The following is a 24,905-nucleotide window of genomic DNA, read 5'->3' as shown; positions in this document are numbered from 1 at the left end:
CTAATAAGAGATCTTTACAAAAACCAACATCATTGTAATCCACTTGTGAACAGTGGCATAATGTGACATGATGTATAATGCCTGCTGTGTTAGGGAGGACCTGTTAGCCCTCCTCACATGTCACATTTAGTAAATACTTAGATGCCCCATGCAATAACAGTTCTTTAGCACCATCTAAGTTGTTCCGTTTCTTATTTACTTTTGAAAGTGTATTGACAACCAATTGACAATTGTTACCATTCCTTTTAGTCAATATGGTCTTTACATTTTCACTGCCATTTTTAACTGATTGGGCAGTGTTTGACTGTAGAGACACTCCCCTTTTGCTAGGGGGAATGGTAACACTCGGTTGTCAACGGAGAGGGACATCATTGAGTTTTATGAAAATATGCTCCAGAACTAGTATTTTATGGTGAGTGCAAGTATATACCAAAGCGGACTTGACAGGAGAGTTGACCAGTCCTCTTTAGGATTGGTGAGCCCCAGGAATCCTGGAGGTGCCTCAGCATGGAAAAGGAATAACCACAAAACATAATTTTTTATAGAGTTATGCTATATGGCCTGAAAGTTTATGTAAACCTTCAATTAGAAAATTGTTTTAAACTGTTAAAAATACCATTATAATGATTTTTGCAATGTACCGTATTTTTCGCCGTATAAGACGCACTTTTTCCCCCCCAAAAGTGGGGGGAAAATAGCAGTGCGTCTTATACGGCGAATGTAGCTTATTTTGCCCAGTTTTCAATGATACACCCGCCGCGATGCCGCGCGGCGGGTGTATCAGCTGTGAGGGAGGAGGGGCTGGGGGCGGCATCTGCATTTATAATGACAGCGGGGCCCGTGCAGTGACTATTCTACTACACGGGCCCCGCTCACTGTATAATCATATCTCTCTAATAGTTAATTGTTCTATGCATGTAATCGCATAATGAGCGCTAATGAGCGCTGTGTATTACCGTACTTAAAACTAGCAGCGCTCGCCGTTCGGAGCAGAGAGGAGGCAGGAGGCAGGCCGGGAGGACGGGCACTTGCAGCGTGAGTCATACGTCACGCGCCTGCACCGCCCACTTATGAATGAAGCAGGCGGCGCAGGCGCGTGACGTATGACTCACGTTGCAAGCGCCCGTCCTCCCGGCCTGCCTCCTGCCTCCTCTCTGCTCCGAACGGCGAGCGCTGCTAGTTTTAAGTACGGTAATACACAGCGCTCATTAGCGCTCATTATGCGATTACATGCATAGAACAATTAACTATTAGAGAGATATGATTATACAGTAAGCGGGGCCCGTGTAGTAGAATAGTCACTGCACGGGCCCCGCTGTCATTAAAGCAGATGCGACCCCCACCCCCTGTATTGAGGGTCATTCACTACAGGGACACTTATGGAGGGGATCTGTGGATGACAGCATAAGATGCTATATATGTGTCATCCACAGATCCCCCCCATAACTGTCATTCACAGATCCTCATCCTCATAACAGTGCCATCCAGAGAGGATCCCCCATAAGTGTCACCCACAGATCCCCCATAAGTGTCACCCACAGATCCCCCATAAGTGTCACCCACAGATCCCCCATAAGTGTCACCCACAGATCCCCCATAAGTGTCACCCACAGATCCCCCATAAGTGTCACCCACAGATCCCCATAAGTGTCACCCACAGATCCCCCATAAGTGTCACCCACAGATCCCCCATAAGTGTCACCCACAGATCCCCCATAAGTGTCACCCACAGATCCCCCATAAGTGTCACCCACAGATCCCCCATAAGTGTCACCCACAGATCCCCCATAAGTGTCACCCACAGATCCCCCATAAGTGTCACCCACAGATCCCCCATAAGTGTCACCCACAGATCCCCCATAAGTGTCACCCACAGATCCCCCATAAGTGTCACCCACAGATCCCCCATAAGTGTCACCCACAGATCCCCCATAAGTGTCACCCACAGATCCCCCATAAGTGTCACCCACAGATCCCCCATAAGTGTCACCCACAGATCCCCCATAAGTGTCACCCACAGATCCCCCATAAGTGTCACCCACAGATCCCCCATAAGTGTCACCCACAGATCCCCCATAAGTGTCACCCACAGATCCCCCATAAGTGTCACCCACAGATCCCCCATAAGTGTCACCCACAGATCCCCCATAAGTGTCACCCACAGATCCCCCATAAGTGTCACCCACAGATCCCCCATAAGTGTCACCCACAGATCCCCCATAAGTGTCACCCACAGATCCCCCATAAGTGTCACCCACAGATCCCCCATAAGTGTCACCCACAGATCCCCCATAAGTGTCACCCACAGATCCCCCATAAGTGTCACCCACAGATCCCCCATAAGTGTCACCCACAGATCCCCCATAAGTGTCACCACAGATCCCCCATAAGTGTCACCCACAGATCCCCCATAAGTGCCACCCACAGATCCCCCATAAGTGCCACCCACAGATCCCCCATAAGTGCCACCCACAGATCCCCCATAAGTGCCACCCACAGATCCCCCATAAGTGCCACCCACAGATCCCCCATAAGTGCCACCCACAGATCCCCCATAAGTGCCACCCACAGATCCCCCATAAGTGCCACCCACAGATCCCCCATAAGTGCCACCCACAGATCCCCCATAACAGTGCCACCCACAGATCCCCCATAACAGTGCGTCACCCACAGACCACAATTAGTTCAAAACCCACCAAAAGTGCACCTTTTTGGTTCAAAATATTTTTTTTCTTATTTTCCTCCTCAAAAACCTAGGTGCGTCTTATAGGCCGGTGCGTCTTATACGGCGAAAAATACGGTATGTTATTTATAGATTTTATTGTTTTAGCCAAGCCGGCTCCCAAAATGTAGGCGTTCCTGAAGCATTATTCACTGTAGCGCAGCATATATGGTTGTGGTGTACGGATTCTGTATTCAGTGCAGTGAATAGCGCTTCAGGAAGGTCCGAGGTTTGGGGGCCTGGTTAGTTAGTAAGACAAATGACGACAAAAACTATAGATAAATTACAAAAATCATTATTATAGTGTTTGTACCAGTATAAAAAACTATTTACTTGAAGGTTTAGCTGCACTTTCAATTCTGATGTTCGAAATATCATAGAATAAACAGAATTGATTTTTTTTTTGACCCTGTTAGTTGAATGTATTAGAAATCCACTCGTCTCCTACTGTGCCATAGAAGAAAATGTGTTTTCCACTAAGCCTAGTGTGCTTGTTCGATGGAGCATTGTGTTTTAATAGTTTTATTACATCTCAACAATTGTTCCATGGCTTGAATTGTCTGTGTACAATTTACATTGGTCTTGTTTCATGACTGAATTTTGGGTTTGGGTTCTTTTAACCATGTGATTATTATTTTCTGACCATTTTATTTTCTATGTGAGAGTTCAGTAGCATTGAATCTCAGCTGCCGTTAGATGTCCATACAAGCTGTTTGTTGGATTCCTTGCCTTCTTTTCTAGGATATGTTTGAAAAAGTGAACAAGGCATATGAGTTCCTGTGTACAAAGTTAACTAAGGTTGTAGATGGGCCAGATCCAGAAAATATCATTCTGATCCTAAAAACTCAAAGCATCCTGTTCAATCGGCACAAGGAAGGTATATGCACATTTTCTTTTTTCTTTTCTTTTTATAATTGCTTACCCACCTTCTCTTCCTTGCCATGTTTACTACTCAGGATTTTCGCCATCTCTCTTGTTAGATTCTACTCAGCTTCCATTGCTGGCCATACATATCAGATAGAAGTTGGTTGATGGTTGAAGAATAGTTTAACAAACAGTTGGTGAACTTTTGCTTTGCAGATACAGCCACACACGTTTTAGTACATATTGGCCATTATAGTTGTTCTAACTGCCCATCCATGTTCAATGAAAACAGCAATAGACTAAAGATATTTCTGGGAGTGTTCTCTTAAAGAAAGTTCCTCCATTCACAATAAGCTTGCTGTATAGTGAATGTAGCTTTGATCTGTTATATACAACCTGTAGTATAGGATATGTACAAGATGAGAAATGCCATTTAGTTGCACATTTTTTTTCTACAGATTTTCTGTCCATATGAACTGCATAATTGTGTTTTTAAAACTAGACATTTTCAATAATATTACTAGTCAGACCACATATGGAGTATTGCTTAAAATTTTGGGCTCCTGTGCACAAGAAAGATATAACAGAGCTAGAGAGGGTTCAGAGGACGGCAGGTAAAGTAATACATGGAATAGATGGACTACAGTACCCAGAAAGATGACCAGATCTATTGCGTCATGTGACCATTTGTCATCACGTAAGGGGAGCCGGTCACCGCTGCGGCCAGTGATTGGCTGCCGTTGATGTCACAACCACAACTCCCGCACGCACACATTCTTGTACAAACCCTTTAAGGTCAGTATGGAGATCTCTCCCATGATCTTTTTATACCCAGGACTGTGACTGTGACTAGGGGACCTCCTCGGTGTCTAGAGGAAAGAAGATTTCTACACAAACATAGAAGAGGATTATTTGCAGTAAGGGCAGTGAGACTATGGAACTCTCTGCCAGAGAAGGTGGTGATGGTGAATTTAACTAAAAGAGTTCAAGTGGGGCCTGGATACATTTCTGAAGTGTAATAATATTGCAGGCTATAGTTATTATAATTCTGGAGAAGGGTTGTTAATCCGGGGAGTTATTCTGAGAACCTGATTGGAAGGAATAGGCTTCGTGTTTTTTTTTTTTTTGCGTTACTCTGGATCAACTTTGCAGGATACCAGGCTGAACTGAATGGACCTATTTTGGCTTTAGAGATGTGCAAACGGATTATAAACCATACAAGGCTTAGATCGTTTTTAACAGAATTATGAATGTGTGCAGCATTTGCGATAATGCTTCTATATAACAGCAATGTTTTGATCCATGTAAATATTTGCAGTAAGCCAGGGTCTTACTGCCCCCTAGTCCATTAAGTGTATGCATAAAAGTTAGGAAGCATAAACATTAATACTAGTGTATCATTTGTATCTAGACAATTTGCACAGTAAAATGGTCATCTTCATTGTTTTAATAGATCTTCAGCCCTATAAGTACGCTGGCTACCCCATGCTCATCAGAACTATTACCATGGAGACCTCCGATGATCAGCTTTTCTCCAAGCTTTCCCTCCTTCCTGCTGCCACTGAATTGGCATTTCACACTGTGAATTGCTCAGCACTTAATGCAGAGGAACTAAGGAGAGAAAACGGCATAGAGGTACCAAATTCTCACTTATCTTCTTCAGTAGCAAGTTTGCATAAGTTTCAGTTTAACATAAAATGGCATTAGTCATTTGTAATGGACATACTTTCTGGCAGTCTGCCTTCTTCCACTTGCATAATCCTCTTACAGTCTGTAAGCCCTGATTTTACTTATGTTAATTACATTTTTACACAAGCTACTGCTCATTAAAGTTTTTGTTCTTGACGTTATATTTAGCGTGATCATTTCAAATTAGTCTCTAATTTGTTTTAGGTACTACAAGAAGCTTTCTCTCGCTGTGTCTCAGTGTTAACTGGGTCAAGTAAGCCAGAAGACATGCCTGTGCAGGTAAATCATCATGTAATAGGAGCAGATATTCTAATCAGACATGAGGGATAGCGTGTTTGTCTTAATTGTTAATCCATTAACCCCTAGAGGACCACAATACATATATTTACATCCTAGCTGCCAATACCTTATGCTGACATTTAGCAGCCATGTGCTGTTTGGCACACATCACCACTGAGGCTATTGATTGGCTTGCAGTGGTCACATGCATGTAGATAGCATGTCACACTTTTGGTCCAGCAGGGTCGGAGCTGCAACTGAAACACTTTAACTAGTTAAGCCTCCCCACCCCTCCCAACTGATTAGCCAGAGCACTGTTCATGACGAGCAGAAAAGGACAACACTGTTTGCCCCAATGGTGTTCAGGCTGTGTATATGTAGAGGGTGGCTACTTCTGAGATATCTTTCTTATAGGGGTTTTCTCACTTGAGCATATTACATTTATTATTAAGAAGTTAATACAAGGTACTTGGTAATGTATTGTGATTGTCCATATTCCTTCCTTTTTTGGCTAGATCACATTATACACTGCTTGTTTCCATGGTTACGACCACCCTGCAATCCATCAGTGGCGGTCGAGCTTGCACACTATAGGAAAAAACGCCTGTCTTTCTGCTGGCCGGGAAAGTGGAAGCTCACATAAGCTGGTGCTTTTTCCCATAGTGTGCAAGCTCGACCACCACTGACTGTTTGCAGGGTGGTCATAACTATGGAAACGAGCAGTGTATACTGTCAAAAAAAGACATTCTCTCAATGACTGTTGCCATAATCAATCGTTTTCAGTTCGTTTTACAAAATAAACCAGGAACATTTGTTCACACGATTCCTTTTCATCATTTTTAGATACTTTCGACTTTAAAAATTACAGGAAAAATAAAAATGAATGCCACAACACTCAAAGAATGAAGACGCCATTGGTGTCAGATAACACCTTACTTCTTCTAATGCGGCGATGTGCATAAACAAACAAACAAATTATTTTAATTTAAAAAAAGTGTTTTTATTGTTCAAGTAATCTAATAATAAACATAATATACATTTTCCCACAGAGTAAATTTTTCATGTTAGGCAATTTTCACACTCGTTTGGTGCGGATCGATCATGGATCTGAACAGATGCATGTGGTTTTATTATCGGTGCGGATCCGTCTGTGCCTATCCATGACGGATCCGCACCAAACGCCAGTGTGAAAATAGCCTAACATGAAAAATTTACTATGTGGGCAAATTTATATTATGTTTACATAATATGTAAACATGTGAACAATAAAAACACTTTTTTTAAATTAAAATAATTTGTTTATGCATCGCCACATTAGAAGAAGTAAGGTGTTATCTGACACCAATGGCATCTTCATTCTTTGAGTGTTGTAGCATTAATTTTTATTGTAATTTTTCCTGTCATTTTTAAAGTCGAAAGTATCTAAAAATGATGCAAAGGAATACATTTGTATCATCTTTAACATTGCCAATACGGATCCGTCTTGAGCACCATTGAAAGTCAATAGGGGGCGGATCCGTTTTGCATGTGTCAGTGAAAACTGATCCACCCCCATTGACTTACATTGTGTGTCAGGATGGATCCGTTTGCCACCGCATCGTCAAGCGCTGCAAGCAGCGTTTTGGTGTCCGCCTCCAGAGCGTAATGGAGGCAGAAAGGAGGCATACTGATGCATTCTGAACGGATCCTTATGTATTCAAAATGCATTAGGGCAATTTTGCAGAACGGTTGCGGACCCATTCATTCTCTATGGGGACAGAAAAGATGCGGACAGCACACAATGTGCTGTCCGCATCTGCATTTCCATGCCGCGGCCTCGAACTTCCGCCAAAAATAGAACATGTCCTATTCTTGTCCGCAGTTGCGGAAAAGAATAGGCAGTTCTATGGGGGGTGCTGGTCGGGTGTATTGCAGATCCACAATACACTACGGACGTGTGAATGGACCCTTACAATGCCTAAAACTGATGCACATGCTCAGTTAGTGAAGCTCCTTCTGCACAGACCAGAGGAGGAAGTTCAGTACTGGGCATGCCTGCAGTTACCTCAGACCTGCTAAAAGGATTGTCGGAGAATAAGTAACTTTTTACAGGAGCCCACAACCTGCCTCCACTATGGAAAGAATCCTACTGACCTACTCCTTGTCTCACTGGTCCTGTGAGCTGGCTCCTGTGTGTCCATCTTCCAGTGCAGCATGGGCATGGGCACGGGCACCTGTTGCTCGGCAGTCAATGATTGACTTCAGCAGTGATGTATCCTTTAAGGACATCACTGAGGCCAGTCATTGGCTGCAGTGGAGCAGATAATCATGCCCATGCCGGGGAGGAAGTTAACAAGCTGCAGACCGGAAGACATAAGCCATTGCACAGTATTGGAGGTGCTGGTAGCAGGTTAGTTTGTGAAAGCAGGCTGTGGGCACCTGGGAAAAATTATTTGTTTCCAGGCAACCCTTGCATGGCAGTCACTTAATATAGCAGCTACACCTTTTACGTGTTTCTTTTATTCCCATTTAGACTTGTACATGATTCTGTGTGTTTCCAAGACATAAATATAAAGCGTTTCTAACTTTCCTGAGGGAAAGTTCACAGATTTCTTAAAATTAAAGGTGTTGACCACTCTTTAAATACTTTCCAGTACTGTGTGGCAGGTAGGGAAAAAATGAAGTTCCTAATATACTTCATTAAACACAACTGCCTGCTTTTCTTTCAATTATAAGCTATGCCCCCTTAGTCCTGCTCTACCTTGCAGTTGAGTTCGTCCATGGCTGCACGTGACATGGAGGAGCTTGAGAGCAAGCTCGTCCATGCGCATGTGCAGTCTGCTCCTGTCAGTGGTGGGCTTCCTGCTCCAACTCTTACTGGAATCAGCTGCCTGTTCCCTGTCTACAAACAGCTGATTCCTGTCAGAAGCTGGCTGTAATAAAAACCTTCCAAGTCCCTACTGCAGAAGCTACTTAGTCAATCTCCACCCCACCCCTGCCCTACCATCACACAGCTGACCCTCTAAGCCACGCCCACCGGTCCAATTAGGCCACGCCCCCTGTAATCAACAGGGAAAGCAGGACATTTAGCCAGGAACTATGATATAATATAATATAAAATATATACACACACATACACACACAAACATTGCATCCACATGGGCAAATAATCTTTTTTCTCTTTTCATCTAATGAGAGTGCTGTTGTTTTGCTGTATACATACACGTGTATATATACAGTACAGACCAAAAGTTTGGACACACCTTCTCATTCAAAGAGTTTTCTTTATTTTTATGACTATGAAAATTGTAGATTCACACTGAAGGCATCAAGACTATGAATTAACACATGTGGAATTGTATACATAACAAAAAAGTGTGAACAACTGAAAATATGTCATATTCTAGGTTCTTCAAAGTAGCCACCTTTTGCTTTGATTACTGCTTTGCACACTCTTGGCATTCTCTTGATGAGTGTTAAGAGGTAGCCACCTGAAATGGTCTTCCAACAGTCTTGAAGGAGTTCCTAGAGATGCTTAGCACTTGTTGGCCCTTTTACCTTAACTCTGCGGTCCAGCTCACCCCAAACCATCTCGATTGGGTTCAGGTCCGGTGACTGTGGAGGCCAGGTCATCTGGCGCCACACCCCATCACTCTCCTTCATGGTCAAATAGCCCTTACACAGCCTGGAGGTGTGTTTGGGGTCATTGTCCTGTTGAAAAATAAATGATGGTCCAACTAAACGCAAACCGGATGGAATAGCATGCCACTGCAAGATGCTGTGGTAGCCATGCTGGTTCAGTATGCCTTCAGTTTTGAATAAATCCCCAACAGTGTCACCAGCAAAGCACCATCACACCTCCTCCTCCATGCTTCACGGTGGGAACCAGGCATGTAGAGTCCATCCGTTCACCTTTTCTGCGTCGCACAAAGACTCGGTGGTTGGAACCAAAGATCTCAAATTTGGACTCATCAGACCAAAGCACAGATTTCCACTGGTCTAATGTCCATTCCTTGTGTTCTTTAGCCCAAACAAGTCTCTTCTGCTTGTTGCTTGTCCGTAGCAGTGGTTTCCTAGCAGATATTCTACCATGAAGGCCTGATTCACACAGTCTCCTCTTAGTTCTAGAGATGTGTCTGCTGCTAGAACTCTGTGTGGCATTGACCTGGTCTCTAATCTGAGCTGCTGTTAACCTGCGATTTCTGAGACTGGTGACTCGGATGAACTTATCCTCTGCAGCAGAGGTGACTCTTAGTCTTCCTTTCCTGGGGCGGTCCGCATGTGAGCCAGTTTCTTTGTAGCGCTTGATGGTTTTTGTGATTGCACTCGGGGACACTTTTAAAGTTTTCCCAATTTTTCGGACTGACTGACCTTCATTTCTTAAAGTAATGATGACCACTCGTTTTTCTTTACTTAGCTGCTTTTTTCTTGCCATAATAAAATTCTAATAGTCTATTCAGTAGGACTATCAGCTGTGTATCCACCTGACTTCTCCACAACGCAACTGATGGTCCCAACCCCATTTATAAGGCAAGAAATCCCACTTATTAAACCTGACAGGGCACACCTGTGAAGTGAAAACCATTTTAGGTGACTACCTCTTGAAGCTCATCAAGATAATTCCAAGAGTGTGCAAAGCAGTAATCAAAGCAAAAGGTGGCTACTTTGAAGAACCTAGAATATGACATATTTTCAGTTGTTTCACACTTTTTTGTTATGTATATAATTCCACATGTGTCAATTCATAGTTTTGATGCCTTCAGTGTAAAGCTACAATTTCCATAGTCATGAAAATAAAGAAAACTCTCTGAATGAGAAGGTGTTTCCAAACTTTTGGTCTGTACTGTATGTATGTATGTATGTATGTGTGTGTGTGTGTATATATATATATATATATATATATACACACACATATATCTGTCATGATACCAATTCCTCTTGGTTTTAGTTACTTTTTGTTTTTATACTAATGGTGGCCAACCCAGTTCCAGTTATTAACTCCTTCTCGACATCCGCCGTAAGAGTACGGCAGATGTCGTGTCTTTAATGACGATGCCTGTCCGGAGTAGTATAACAAGTAGTTGACTGATATTTCACACAATCACAGACATTTAACCCATAAGCTGTCTTGGCCAAATGTGACAGTGACATCTGAGGGGGCCGAAAACACTGAAGCTTGCGCTCGCTGGGCAGGAAGTCCCCTCCCCACTCAATTATTGCCCTTTATTAAGGTGCCCTGGCCAAAATGTATGACTTTCTTCCACCAGAATTCTGGCACAAATGGAATGATAACTTTTCCCCACTGTGTTTACAAAGAGCGGCATATTTATGAAGCACGTTACGCTTTACCCTACCTAGACGCTGAATAAAATAGATGACTCCACTCCCAAAAAATAAGTTTTGTCAGAAACTCTGGATTGGGGGGGTGCGGTATACTAAGTTTTGGTGCAAGTACCCATACACAGTATGTACATTAGATCGGCAAATTTAATTTCTCCTGTTCCCTAGAATGGTGAGTTCAGTCAGTACTAATAGAGTATTAATGATTTTTTTCCAGGTGTGTGGACATATATGCAAGTGTTTCAGTGTAGCAGCTCAATTTGAGGAGTGCAGAGAGAAGATTATAGAGATGCCAACCATCATTAAAGATATATGTAGAGTATTCTATTATGGCAAGGTAAGTGTCAGTTTCGCTAACTTTACTCTGCTGTGTGTGGGTTTGTGGATATATTGATGTAATATTGTGGAAGATCAATTTTATTTCTGCTCTTTAACATCAAAGTCAATGCGTCATATTTTACGGAGGTCGTGAAACATATCGTGCCACTGATCCACCTCATTAAAAGCAAAGGTTTGTTCATCGGATGAAAACATCTAGGGCTGCAGCGAACGATTATTTGAATAATCTATTAGTTGCCGATTAATTTCTACGATTAATCGGGAAAAACAACATAATTACAAAACAAAGAGGTTTATATGATTTTACTTGAAAAATTATGTTCAAAAGCCATATTAAAACAAATTGTGGATGGCACTGTTATGGGGGGCTCTGTGGACGACACTATTATGGGGGATCTGTGGACGACACTATTATGGGGGGCTCTGTGGACGACACTATTATGGGGGATCTGTGGACGACACTATTATGGGGGATCTGTGGACGACACTATTATGGGGGATCTGTGGACGACACTATTATGGGGGATCTGTGGACGACACTGTTATGGGGAGGATCTGTGGACGGCGCTGTTATGGAGAGTGGGATCTGTGGGTGGCGCTGTTATGGAGAGGGGGATCTGTGGGTGGCACTGTTATGGAGAGGGGGATCTGTGGGTGGCGCTGTTATGGAGAGGGGGATCTGTGGGTGGCACTGTTATGGAGAGGGGGATCTGTGGGTGGCACTGTTATGGAGAGGGGGATCTGTGGGTGGCACTGTTATGGAGAGGGGGATCTGTGGGTGGCACTGTTATGGAGAGGGGGATCTGTGGGTGGCACTGTTATGGAGAGGGGGATCTGTGGGTGGCACTGTTATGGAGAGGGGGATCTGTGGGTGGCATTGTTATGGAGAGGGGGATCTGTGGGTGGCACTGTTATGGAGAGGGGGGATCTGTGGGTGGCACTGTTATGGAGAGGGGGGATCTGTGGGTGGCACTGTTATGGAGAGGGGGGATCTGTGGGTGGCACTGTTATGGAGAGGGGGGATCTGTGGGTGGCACTGTTATGGAGAGGGGGATCTGTGGGTGGCACTGTTATGGAGAGGGGGATCTGTGCACTGTTATGGAGAGGGGGATCTGTGCACTGTTATGGAGAGGGGGATCTGTGCACTGTTATGGGGAGGGGGATCTGTGCACTGTTATGGGAGGGGGATCTGTGCACTGTTATGGGAGGGGGATCTGTGCACTGTTATGGGAGGGGGATCTGTGCACTGTTATGGGGAGGGGGATTTGTGCACTGTTATGGGGAGGGAGATCTGTGCACTGTTATGGGGAGGGAGATCTGTGCACTGTTATAACAGTGCACAGATCCCTTTTCCCATAACAGTGCACAGATCCCTTTCCCCATAACAGTGCACAGATCCCTTTCCCCATAACAGTGCACAGATCCCCCCTCCCCATAGCAGTGCCATACACAGATCCCCCCTCCCCATAGCAGTGCCATACACAGATCCCCCCCTCCCCATAGCAGTGCCATACACAGATCCCCCCTCCCCATAGCAGTGCCATACACAGATCCCCCCTCCCCATAGCAGTGCCATACACAGATCCCCCCCTCCCCATAGCAGTGCCATACACAGATCCCCCCTCCCCATAGCAGTGCCATACACAGATCTCCCCCTCCCCATAGCAGTGCCATACACAGACCCCCCTCCCCATAGCAGTGCCATACACAGATCCTCCCCCCTCCCCATAGCAGTGCCATAGACCGATCCCCCTCCCCTTAAGAGCCCCGGCCCCACTGCTCACCGCAGACTAATCACTGCATCTTTATTTTACCTTACAATGACCCTCCAGTAACAGGCAGAGCGGACGGCGGCATAACGTCACTTACTCACGTGACGCACCTGCTCCGCCCACTTTATGAATGAGCCTGTTACTGGAGCGTCATTGTAAGGTAAAATAAAGATGCAGTAATTTAAAGTAAACCGCCCGCATAGCAACGAATCGGCGATTATTCGATAACTGTATTCGTCGGCAACAAATCCAGTTATCAATTATTATCGATTACATCGATTAATCGTTGCAGCCCTAAAAACATCACTGATGTGGTTACCTAAATCATCTCTTCTGGGCAGCAGATCGTTCTGTTAACAGGGATCTGTCGGACAGAAAGACTGAATCTTTATGGGGGACAAGCGAGTGTAGCAGTGATCTCTCTTTCCCCATACAGATGATGTGATTGCTGCATGTACAAAATCACCTTTTGTAATGAGCAGGCATATAATTGCCTGCTGTGTTAGCCTGTGTAGAGGGACCTTTACCCTAGACTTCTGACTACTACTGTCAGAGGCCTTGGATTAGTATGCATTCACACAAACCTATTTTTGGTGCACATCAGATTCACATTTTTTGCAGATCAATTTCAATGGGTCCGCAAAAAATGTGGACAGCACACCGAATGGATCTGCAAAAAAAGTATGCATCACGGATGTCACACGAATGTTTTGCGGATCGCAAAATACATACGGTTGTCTGAATGCACCCCTAGCAATGATGAAGACATTTGTGTAGATAACTAACGATTGTGTCTCTGGGGATTTGTGCAGGTGCTTCGTACTACCTTTTGTAGGCTACCACTTCAATTTGTTGCACCATTGATTACTTTGCCCAGGGAACATACAAATAATTGCACAGGTCCCTGAAGTAGGCATCACATCGAAAATGTGCATATTTTAATGGTTGAGTCACTGGAAAAACAGCTAGCCCATTATTGTGGCATCTGAATGCCAGCCCGCCACCCACGTACAATAGTAAAGATGTGTGCCTTGTTCAGTACAGTATACATGCAGTTATAGTAACTTTCTGAGACATACCGTATCAACATGTCAATTTTTATTTTTATCATTGGCACAGTAGGCTCTGAAAACCCAACACTTACTAGAAAGACGCTGCTAAAGCGCTTCTTAGTTACCTGCACATGATGTGGATTACTCTCAAATTCTCGTGAGGAAAAACTGCAGCGTAATACAGTGCCAGCAAAGTGCATGAGATTACTTTATTATTCCTTCTAGAAATGATGAATTGCTAGCATTTTGCAATGAAGGTCCAGTTGAGGGTTGTATCCCTGCACAGTCTGACACTGTCCAATCAGTGCTGAGATACATTCCCACCTGGTCCTTCATTGCAAACTGCTAGTAATTCATTCATAAACTTCTAGAAGTAATAATAAAGGAATGGTACTTTGTAGAGTCATAGGAATAGATGCTCCAGAATTTGTATTACATGGGGAATGCAAGTAGTTACTAAGACATGTCAGGAGAGGATACAGGTCCTCTTTAACATTACTCATGTCATGTTTTCATCCATGACATGCCTCAAGGACCAGTGAGGATTGTACAGATGCACATCAGCTTTCATTCCAATTTTGTTCCAATAAGATCCCTGTCCAGTGCTCTTAAAACATCTAACATGTGTCTTCACAGAAAGTCCAGAGACTGGCTTCACTGGCCGTGGAATGTGTCAGCTCCTTTGCAGTTGATTTCTTTCTGCAAACACATTTGTTCCATGCAGGGATTTTGTGGCACCTGCTTATTTATCCTTTCAACTATGACTTTACGTTGGAGGAAAGTGGTATTCAGAAGAATGAAGACACAAATCAACAGGTATGTATACTAATAATCTCTCTTTATAGTCTTTAGTGCTCAGATATGATGTCTGCAACAAGCTGCCACCCAGTCTGAAGTCGGGTATCATTTCCCAATAATAAAATAAAATCTCCACCTTGATCATTATGTTATTTTTTCTATTGCCTGACTCTAGTTCATCCCCAGAAGTCCAGTAATAATGATGTATGTATTATGAGCAGGGTTTTTAATAAAGGCCAATAAAAAATGTTTTTTAGCCCCAAATGAGTACAGTGCAATCATAAAAATGCCCCTGAAGGTGTTCATAGTCATTAAAATAAAGTTTAAGGGGGCTTTACAGCACAGTATTTACAGGATATTGATCACCCACATCACAATATTGCACAGTAGTGCGGTTCTGTCATTGTTACGCTATATTCACACCCATCAGATTTGTTGCATACATTTCTATCTTATTCAGCTAAGTGGGGCTTGCAGAAACCTGTGCATACCCTGCAGAAACAACCCTTTTTACATGTATAGAATGGATTTTTTTAGATGCAGACATTTCTCTCACACGTGAATTTAACCAATGGTAAGTCTTACAAGCCCAAAAATATAACCAAACATGTAATTAAGGACTAGAGTAACGGATAAGCTGCTCAGGATGGATTAGGTGCGCTCCTCTGGGTACACCCACGTCCAAAAAAAGAGCAAATTCGTATAAAGGAGGGGCACTCAATTATTTGAGAACTCTGGGAAGCAGGTACAATGGTATTTATTAATCATCAATAGAACACCTTAAATGCATAAAATCGAATCAAGAAAAATCACGTGGAAATAAGATAAAATAAAATCACATCAAATAAAAACTAGATATATGGTAAAAGGTAGGACTGAGTTCCAGTGCTCTGGTATAAGCTAAAGGATATTACTCCTCGTGACTATAGGCCTAATATGGCAAATATCAGTGGTGCAATAGAGAGGATAATGAACCTCGTTAATGTCCCAAAAGAAATATTCTGTGTCAGCAGCTCGTCAGTTGGGGATAAAGCAAATAAGTTTGCATGGAGAGCGCTGCCGGCAGTGCTCTGTCCTACATGTAACAAGACAATTACGCTTCAGTGATGAATATACTGGTAGAGACAAATGGACGGCACTCACCGCTTTGCGCTGTAACAATTTTCCCTTTATTTTCGGTAGAGAGCGGACAAACATATACAAGTGTGTACCAGCCGAATAGGCGACGACCGTTTCGCACCTTAGTGCTTCATCTGGCCCTTAATCAAGTGAACCCTACACCTGCTCTTTAAGAGATTCAGCCTGTGACGCGTTATTACCTGCGCCCAACAAGTACTGCGCCAGTCCGGCGCCTACCCCTGAGCGTCAGAATAAAACCGCGTCACAGTGAAAGACAAACTATAAAACACAATTTAAAAATAGTACCATGATTCTTCAATTATATATGCAACATGCTGATGGAAGAGATCGGGTCCCTATAGGAATACCCCCATATTAGACTACTGAATCAGGCAATGAAGAAATCCGCTTATATTAAACCCCAAAATTTGCTTGGTAGCCTCTGGGAGTGTTCAAACAGACAGAGTTATGGCCGACGAGGGCTCCCACCCCTTTGTCTTCTCTTTCAAGTATGGACCTATGGCCTCTCAAATCAAAAAAGTCATCAAGGACAACTGGTCCATACTTGAAAGAGATGAATCATTAAGGGAGATAAGACGTGGCACCGATTATAGCTTTTAGGAGATGCCATACCCTGAGGGAAGTTAGTCCACAGCAGATTCCTAGAGAAGAAACCTGCCACATGGCTAGAGAATTGGGGACCAAAAGGTAACCGCAGGTGCGGACATTGTTCGTGCTGCAGGTTCAACCCCCAATGGAACGTTTTAAGGTTCGGAGGGATTGAGTGCCCGGTAAGGCTGATCTGGGGAAGTGACTGTGTACAATCTGGTGATAGGTGGAATGTGTGGTGTACGATTGTTGGTGTCTGATGTGTGATGTGTGACCGTGGACTGAGTGCCATAACTGTATGGGAGTTTACTTACTTGGGGCTCATTGCTTGTAATGTATATTGAGATCAATCGAACAGGTGCCGATATGATGAGGAGAAAAGGAATTTGGAGGTAGTTATGCTCTTATTGCAATGATGTCCTGCTCTTGGAAAGTTTGGGAGGGGGGGGGGGCTGTTTATAGGGATGTTTGTTGAGGGAGAAAACAAATAGATAAATAAAGGTCTAGATCTATTGTGTAAATTCCTACGATGTCTTATGGTCATAGGATGTATATTATGTACAATGTGCATGTGTAATATTTTGTACTTTTACCCTTTGTACCTGATGTCTTTTTGATGATTGGATATTTGATTTGACTGTCATTTGATGATGAAAAAGAAAAATTGATAATAAAAAATTATCTGATTCAAAAAAGGTTCGGAGGGATACAACATAAAGTGAATACCCTCATAACCTGCAAAAGTAAATATGTGGTGTACCTAATCAAATGTACATGTGGCAGGTTTTACATTGGCAAAACGATCAGGTGTCTCCAGGAGAAGATTAGGGAACATATAAACTCACTGTCCACGGGAAAAGGCTGCATACGGCTTATAGATCATGTGAGGGAGGAACACGCAGGTAACCACCCTTAGCTTTGCAGGTATAGAGGTAGTACAGAATTTACCGCAAGGGGGTGATAGACACAAGGAGCTTCTCAGAAGAGAAAGCAAATGGATCCTACGTGCGGATGCAATGGGACCCCTGGGTCTAAATGACAAAATTGATATGGGGGTATTCCTATAGGGACCCGATCTCTTCCATCAGCATGTTGCATAAATAATTGTAGAATCATGGTACTATTTTTAAATTGTGTTTTATTGTTCGTCTTTCACTGTGACGCGGTTTTACTCTGACGCTCAGGGGTAGGCGCCGGACTGGCGCAGTACCTGTTGGGCGCAGGTAATAATGCGTCACAGGCTGAATCTCTTAAAGAGCAGGTGTAGGGTTCACTTGATTTAAGGGCCAGATGAAGCAGTAATGTGTGAAACGCCTATTCAGCTGGTATACACTTGTATATGTTGTCCGCTCTCTACCGAAAATAAAGGGAAAATTGTTGCAGTGCAAAGCGGTGAGTGCCGTCCGTTTGTCTCTACCTGTATATTCATATAATAAATATGTTCCATGACAAACATTAGACTGGTGGCATACAAATTGGTTTGGTACGTTACCACCCCACTCTAGGATGTCAGCTGCTTCTTTCTCCTGCCGCCCGTAACTATTGGTTTCAGGGTACCTCCCCCTCCTCAGTGGCAGTCTGAGGAAGGGGAGGTACCCTGAAACGCGTTTGGCCCTGGTGTCTCAGCAAGCACCCATAGCATAAGCGGTGTCATTGGATTTCACTTCAATAAAGACGTCTACAAATGTTCCGGACTAAAGTTTACAAGTGGAACGCATAGTGTATATCTGGAACGCACAGCTGATCATCTCCAACGGAGCTTACGTCGATCACGTGGATACCATCCAGTCACGTGAGACGCCGCGCTAAGACCGTGAGACCATACGGGATGCTGTATTAGGTCCAGGTGGCAGGAGAAAGAAGCAGCTGACATCCTAGAGTGGGGTGGTAATGTACCAAACCAATTTGTATGCCACTAGTCTAATGTTTGTCATGGAACATATTTATTATATGAGACCGACATAGAGTGACTGTTTCCTTAAGGGACCATCTGCAATACTGTCTATTTCTATTGGGACATTAACGAGGTTCATTATCCTCTCTATTGCACCACTGATATTTGCCATATTAGGCCTATGGTCACGAGGAGTGCTATCCTTTAGCTTATACCAGAGCACTGAAACTCAGTCCTAAATTTTACAATATATCTAGTTGTTTTTATTTGATGTGATTTTATTTTATTTGATTTGATTTCCGCATGATTTTTCTTGATGCGACTCTATTGGTGATTAATAAATACCATTGTATCTGCTGCCCAGAGTTCTCAAATAATTGAGTGCCCCTCCTTTATACAAACATGTATTTAGCATCTGTGAATGATTAAGCATCTTGTCCCGGAGTCCTGCAATCCCAGGTTAGGTCTCTATCTTTCCACAAAATCTAGATTTTCATACTCTCATCGTTCGGAAGATAATATGAAATAAGTTCCGACGTTATTGTGATAAATGATATGTGGCAAACAAGTTGTCAGAACCACATTTTCCTTTCCTGCGTTATCCCAGCATGCTGATTTACTGCATCTTTCTCACTGTTTGACAGGAAGTTGCCAACAGTCTTGCCAAGCTCAGCCTTCTTGCTTTAAGCCGATTAGGGGGATATTTAATAGGCGATCAAGTAACCCCTGAAAATCCATCTGTACGGAAAAGCTTGGTGGGGATGCTTACTCCTTATGTTGCCAGGAAACTCTCAGTGTCATCTCCAGAAGAGGTATCGTAAGAAGGATCTATACTAATATCCACAATCCTCACACCAGCTGCTACCTGTTTCCGTAGCTCCCATAGAAGTGAATGGAAGTCACAGAAACAGCAAAGCACAGCCTACGGGCTGGTCCCATAATTTTTACTGCCTCTGGTTGCCAAATGCAGGCGGGATGGTATATGATATATTTATGGTATATATCAATTCTGTTATTTTATACATCTTAGATCCTCAAAATGCTGAACTGTAATACAGAAAGTCCCTACCTGATATGGAACAATGGTACCAGAGCTGAGCTTTTGGAATTTCTTGAATCTGAACAAGAAAGCATGACAAGACGCGTAAGAAAAAAAAAATATATATTTTATTTAAAAAATAAATAAAAATTCTAATCGTTAATGAGGAAAACTCATTGATTTGTAATATACACAATGTCATATAAAATTTACTTAGATTTATACTTTCTTTTGCAGGGGGAATGTGATAAAAGCTATGGAGCGGATTTTGTGTTCAGTGATCACGCCAAGGAGCTCATTGTGGGGGAGATTTTTGTACGAGTGTATAATGAACAGCCCACATTCCAGCTTGAGGTCAGTGCCCGCTGTTCATTTTAGGGCTGCAGTAAACTATCTTAGAAATAGAGTATTCTATCGATTATTTTTTACGATTAATCGAGTAATCTAATAAGAAAAAATGAATTAATAGACTGTTTTCCTTTATAAAAACTAATAAGACCCCCTGCCTTCAGTCCCCAACCCCCTTTTGTTCCCTCCTGTGCGATCAGCCCAAGTGCATCCGCTCCACTATCCCCCAGTGCCATCAGCCCCACTATCCCCCAGTGCCATCAGCTCCACTGTCCCCCAGTGCCATCAGCTCCACCGTCCCCACCCCAGTGCCATAAGCTCCACTATCCCCCACCCCAGTGCCATCAGCTCCACTATCCCCCACCCCAGTGCCATCAGCTCCACTGTCCCCCACCCCAGTGCCATCAGCTCCACTATCCCCCACCCCAGTGCCATCAGCTCCACTATCCCCCACCCCAGTGCCATCAGCTCCACTGTCCCCCACCCCAGTGCCATCAGCTCCACTGTCCCCCACCCCAGTGCCATCAGCTACACAATCCCCCACCCCAGTGCCATCAGCTTCACTATCCCTCACCCCGGGGCCTTCAGCTCCATTATCCCTCACCCCGGAGCCTTCGGCTAGACTATCCCTCACCCCGGAGCCTTCGGCTAGACTATCCCTCACCCCGGGGCCTTCGGCTCCACTATCCCTCACCCCGGGGCCTTCGGCTCCACTATCCCTCACCCCGGGGCCTTCGGCTCCACTATCCCTCACCCCGGGGCCTTCGGCTCCACTATCCCTCACCCCGGGGCCTTCGGCTCCACTATCCCTCACCCCGGGGCCTTCGGCTCCACTATCCCTCACCCCGGGGCCTTCGGCTCCACTATCCCTCACCCCGGGGCCTTCGGCTCCACTATCCCTCACCCCGGGGCCTTCGGCTCCACTATCCCCCACCCCGGGGCCTTCAGCTCCACTATTTCCCACCCCGGGGCCTTCAGCTCTCCCCCACCCAGTGCCAGAGTCTCTGCCACTGGCACTAAGTCTTTGCCTTCGGCTCCACTATCCCTCACCCCGGGACGTTCGGCTCCACTATCCCCCACCCCGGGGCCTTCAGCTCTCCCCCACCCAGTGCCAGAGTCTCTGCCACTGGCACTAAGTCTTTGTTCCTGGAGAGGCCCTTTATATTTTAGTGACCTATCCTCAGAATAAGTTATTATATTATCGGTGGATGTCCGACTCTCAGCATAACCGCCAATGAACTGTTGAAAGGGGTTGCGTTGCTCAGTTGAGCCCTGCAGCCACTTCCTCAGTGTGTAACATCACATCTATAAGTCACATGCATGTGTGAATTTGAGTCCCATTCAAGGGAATGGTATTGAGCTGTAATACCAAGCACATCCAATATACAGTACACATCGCTTGTCCAAGCATCGGGGCCTCATCAGTCTTTGGTCTACAAATTTCAGGGCAATGTAGAATACAGCTATGGGCTACTCTGATTTAAAAGCACCAGGCAGATTGCCAGGATTGCACGGTTTAAATAGGGGAAGACACTCCCCCAAATGTATAATGCAAAGGAGAGTTGGATCAGCACCTCCATACTATGTATAAAGAGATTGCAGATGCACACTACCATGGCTGCAATTCAAAAACCAACAAGGACATATTCTTGATCAAAAATATGTGCAAAGAGTTTCTAATTTTCATATAGAAAGTATAGCAGTAATGCAGTTTACATTTATTCTTGTTTTCAATGTTTGCATGTGTCTTTGTGCATAAAGCAGCGTGCTGCTACTTGTAGTCCTTGTTGTTTTTTGCATTGCAGCCATGGTAGCATGCACCTGGAATCTCTTTATATATAGTTTGAAGGTGCTGGTTTATATCTTTTGCATTTTCTAAGGATAGATCATCAATATGTAAGTCTCGGAAAACCCCTTTAATGATCTACTACAAACTTCTTGTTGGAATTTGCATGTAGCACTGGATTATACAGTTATTTAATTCATACACAGGTACCAAAAGCTTTTGCAGCTAGTCTCCTCGATTACATTGGATCCCAAGCACAGTACCTTCATACACTCATGGCCATGACCCAAACTGGAAAAGTGGAGTCCGAACAGCATGGAGAAAGATTACAGAAGGTTGAAATGGCCCTGGAAGCTTTGAGGAACGTAATCAAGCACAACCCTGGTAGTAGTTTCATTCTTTTTTTTATAGTAGGAATTAAGCAGTAGTACAGCTTTCATTCATCACTTTTTCATGGGTGATGGAACTAGTGTATCTGCTTACATGTACACTGCTGAGCAGTAAGCCATCCTGGCCCTGATAGTAGATGTCCATGGCAGTAAAGGTCCCCATACACATTAGTATTTTGCCTTTTGTTGTTGGGCCCAATAATGAGTCTAATGTGTATGGGGAACTCTTGACTTTTTCCCTGACAGTTGATGTCAGGTAAGTAAAGGATCAGCGTGTTGAATTTTCATGATGATTTTGTTCTTCCTGGAGAAAAGCTGCAATCAAAGGGGTTAAAAACACACATACAGTGGCGATCAATATTAGAGAACAATTTATGAACACTTTTTTCAGAAATAATGTAAGCTACATTGATCATCATTTTAAGTTTTTTTTGTAAGGGGTACACCATGCCATTAGAACAGTACATCAACATAAAACATTTATTTTTCAAAAAACTTGATAATCAGAATTAGAAAACACCAATGACTTTAGCACAGAGAAAGATTCTAAAATAATTTTCTGAAGGTTATAACAGTCACCAATCAGTAGGAAGTGTACAGGCCCTTGCTTTGGATGACTTCAGCACATCTGCGGCCACAGGACATCACTAGTCTCTTACACTGCTCTGGTGTGATTTTGGTACACTTCCAGTCTTTTCAACAGTTCTGTGACTGTTGTGGGTTTCTTGACCATAACTTTATCACTGCCTCCCACACAGTAGTAGCAAATACATGAAGAGTGGCCAACCCCTTTAAAGAAATTAGCACCAGTTGCCACATTAACACCAATAACTTGCAGGTATCTGAAAGTGTTTTGATCAGTGTTCTTTTTCAATTAACTCATTTACATGTTATTCTGTGCTTTAGAATAAATACAATTTATGAAATAATCTTAAAATATTGCTATTTTACTCATGTTAGGATATATTCACATAGGAGTACACTATGTCCTGTCCTTGACATTTCAGAAATTGTGTGTTCTCCAATTTTGATCGCCACTTTATGCTTGGCTGAACCTGTATCGGGAGTCAGGGCAGATAGCTTTCAGCAACAGCTATTGGAGTTGAATGAGCTCCTTAAGGGTGATTCAAGTGAATCAGTAACATCCTCAGGCAAGTTCTCTGTAGGACATCCTGGAAACATAGCCTGCTGGGGTTCAATGATGAAAGGCAGGACCTTTGCTGATAGGGTTAAAATGCAAAGCACCCTTGAATTTTCCATATGTGTTGTTAAATGTAATGTGAAAAGTTCATGCGGATTTTCGCTGGCAGCAGGTAAAGTGTATATGCATCATGTGTATAGTGAATAATATAGTCTTTTATTTTCTATCCATGTCAGGGTCAGAGACAGAATGTATTGGACATTTCAAGTTGATCTTCTCATTGCTGCGAGTCCATGGAGCTGGAAGAGTTCAACAGCTTGCTTTGGAGGTAAATAGTCACAATTTAACAATTGTGCCCCACCCCTGGCAGCTCTCCCCACGTCAAACACGTTGTCATGTGAAACAATAACATGATACATTGGGCACACGTCATTACTGTGGGCATTCCTTGGCTGTAACGTCAGAGGCTCCTGAGGGTGAACAACCTCTTTATGGGCCAATAAATAAACTAATTTTATTTGAATTTAACTACAAATGTCTATGCGTTCCAGACTTCAGGCTGTAATTGACTGCAAAGGATTTGCAACCAAGTATTAAAAAGTGAAAGTTTAATTTATGATGCCCCATTACTTTTGGTCCCTTAACAAGTGGGAGGCACATATGCAAACTATTGTAATTCCTACACCGTTCACCTGATTTGGATGTAAATACCCTAAAATTAAAGCTGACAGTCTGCAGTTAAAGCACATCTTGTTTGTTTCATTTCAAATCCATTGTGGTGGTGTATAGAGCCAAAAATGTGTCGATGTCACAATATTTATGGACCTGACTGTATACCCTTTCTACAGGGACTAAGCTAAAACAGTTAGTGCAAAAGCAGTAGGAGAAGCAACACAAAAAAAATCACACTATGTACAAACCCAGAACCACACAGACCTGAAAAGGCCCCTAAACAAAAAAAATGGGTGGGAGCTGTTTCCCCCAATGAACGGAAGAGAAACAGTAAGTACAAAAATCTAGTTTTCTCATCCGTATCATTGGGGGACACAGGCTTGACCATGGGACGTTACAGAGCAGTCGCCAAGGGCGAGCATAACTAGCAACCCTCCCGTAAATCAGAGAACCGCCATCTGCAAAACTCTACGCCCCAGAGAAGCGTCAGCAGACGCAAAGGTGTGCACCCTATAAAACTTGGAAAAAGTATGCAAAGACGACCAGGTAGCCGCCATGCACACCTGTATGGCCGAAACCCTGTGATGCATCGCCCAAGAGGCCCCCACTGCCCGAGCCGAATGAGCAGTCACCTGGAATGGTGTGGCACGGCCATTAACGCGTTACTCTTCCACAAACTATTGGGAAATGGAAGTCTTCGACACTGCCAGCCCTCGTCTAGGCCCCTCTGGAATCACGAACAGGGAATCTGTCCCCTGGAAAGTTGATGTCTGGGACAGATAGACGCGAACGGCTCGTACCAAATCCAGGGTATGGAGCGACTGCTCCTGATGATGAGACTGGTCTGGACAAAATAAAGGAGAATAATCTCCTTATTCAGATGGAATGCCGACACTACCTTCAGCAGGAAGGCCTGCACAAGGCGAAGGACCACCCTATCCTAATGGAGCATCAGGAAAGGCGACCAACATGAAAGAGCTGCAAGTTCCGACACCCTACAGATGGACGTGATTGCCACCAAACTGCAGAAAAGCCCCCAAACTGCCGCAAGTGAAGCCAAATTCCGCTGAAGAA

The 24,905-nt window shown here is 43.8% G+C and overlaps 1 protein-coding gene across 5 annotated transcripts in view; it reads left to right on the top strand.

The window, feature by feature from the left end:
* The window catches only part of DNAJC13 (DnaJ heat shock protein family (Hsp40) member C13), a 215,749-nt gene that overhangs the window by 168,568 nt on the left and 22,276 nt on the right, over positions 1 to 24,905 (top strand). For 3 of the 5 annotated variants that reach the window (XM_044292710.1, XM_044292708.1, XM_044292706.1), the window contains 10 exons: positions 3,464 to 3,599; positions 5,040 to 5,221; positions 5,480 to 5,554; positions 11,091 to 11,210; positions 14,673 to 14,852; positions 19,101 to 19,268; positions 19,487 to 19,600; positions 19,733 to 19,849; positions 21,836 to 22,016; positions 23,396 to 23,487. In XM_044292710.1, coding sequence (XP_044148645.1) covers positions 3,464 to 3,599; positions 5,040 to 5,221; positions 5,480 to 5,554; positions 11,091 to 11,210; positions 14,673 to 14,852; positions 19,101 to 19,268; positions 19,487 to 19,600; positions 19,733 to 19,849; positions 21,836 to 22,016; positions 23,396 to 23,487 — 1,365 coding nt within the window. The remainder of the gene's footprint in view (positions 1 to 3,463; positions 3,600 to 5,039; positions 5,222 to 5,479; positions 5,555 to 11,090; positions 11,211 to 14,672; positions 14,853 to 19,100; positions 19,269 to 19,486; positions 19,601 to 19,732; positions 19,850 to 21,835; positions 22,017 to 23,395; positions 23,488 to 24,905) is intronic. The other 2 variants (XM_044292709.1, XM_044292707.1) reach the window with 1 other exon arrangement.

This window comes from Bufo gargarizans, chromosome 5, assembly GCF_014858855.1.
Source record: "Bufo gargarizans isolate SCDJY-AF-19 chromosome 5, ASM1485885v1, whole genome shotgun sequence".
NCBI classification, from domain to species: Eukaryota; Metazoa; Chordata; class Amphibia; order Anura; family Bufonidae; genus Bufo; species Bufo gargarizans.
This window is presented reverse-complemented; position numbering and strand designations above follow the sequence as displayed.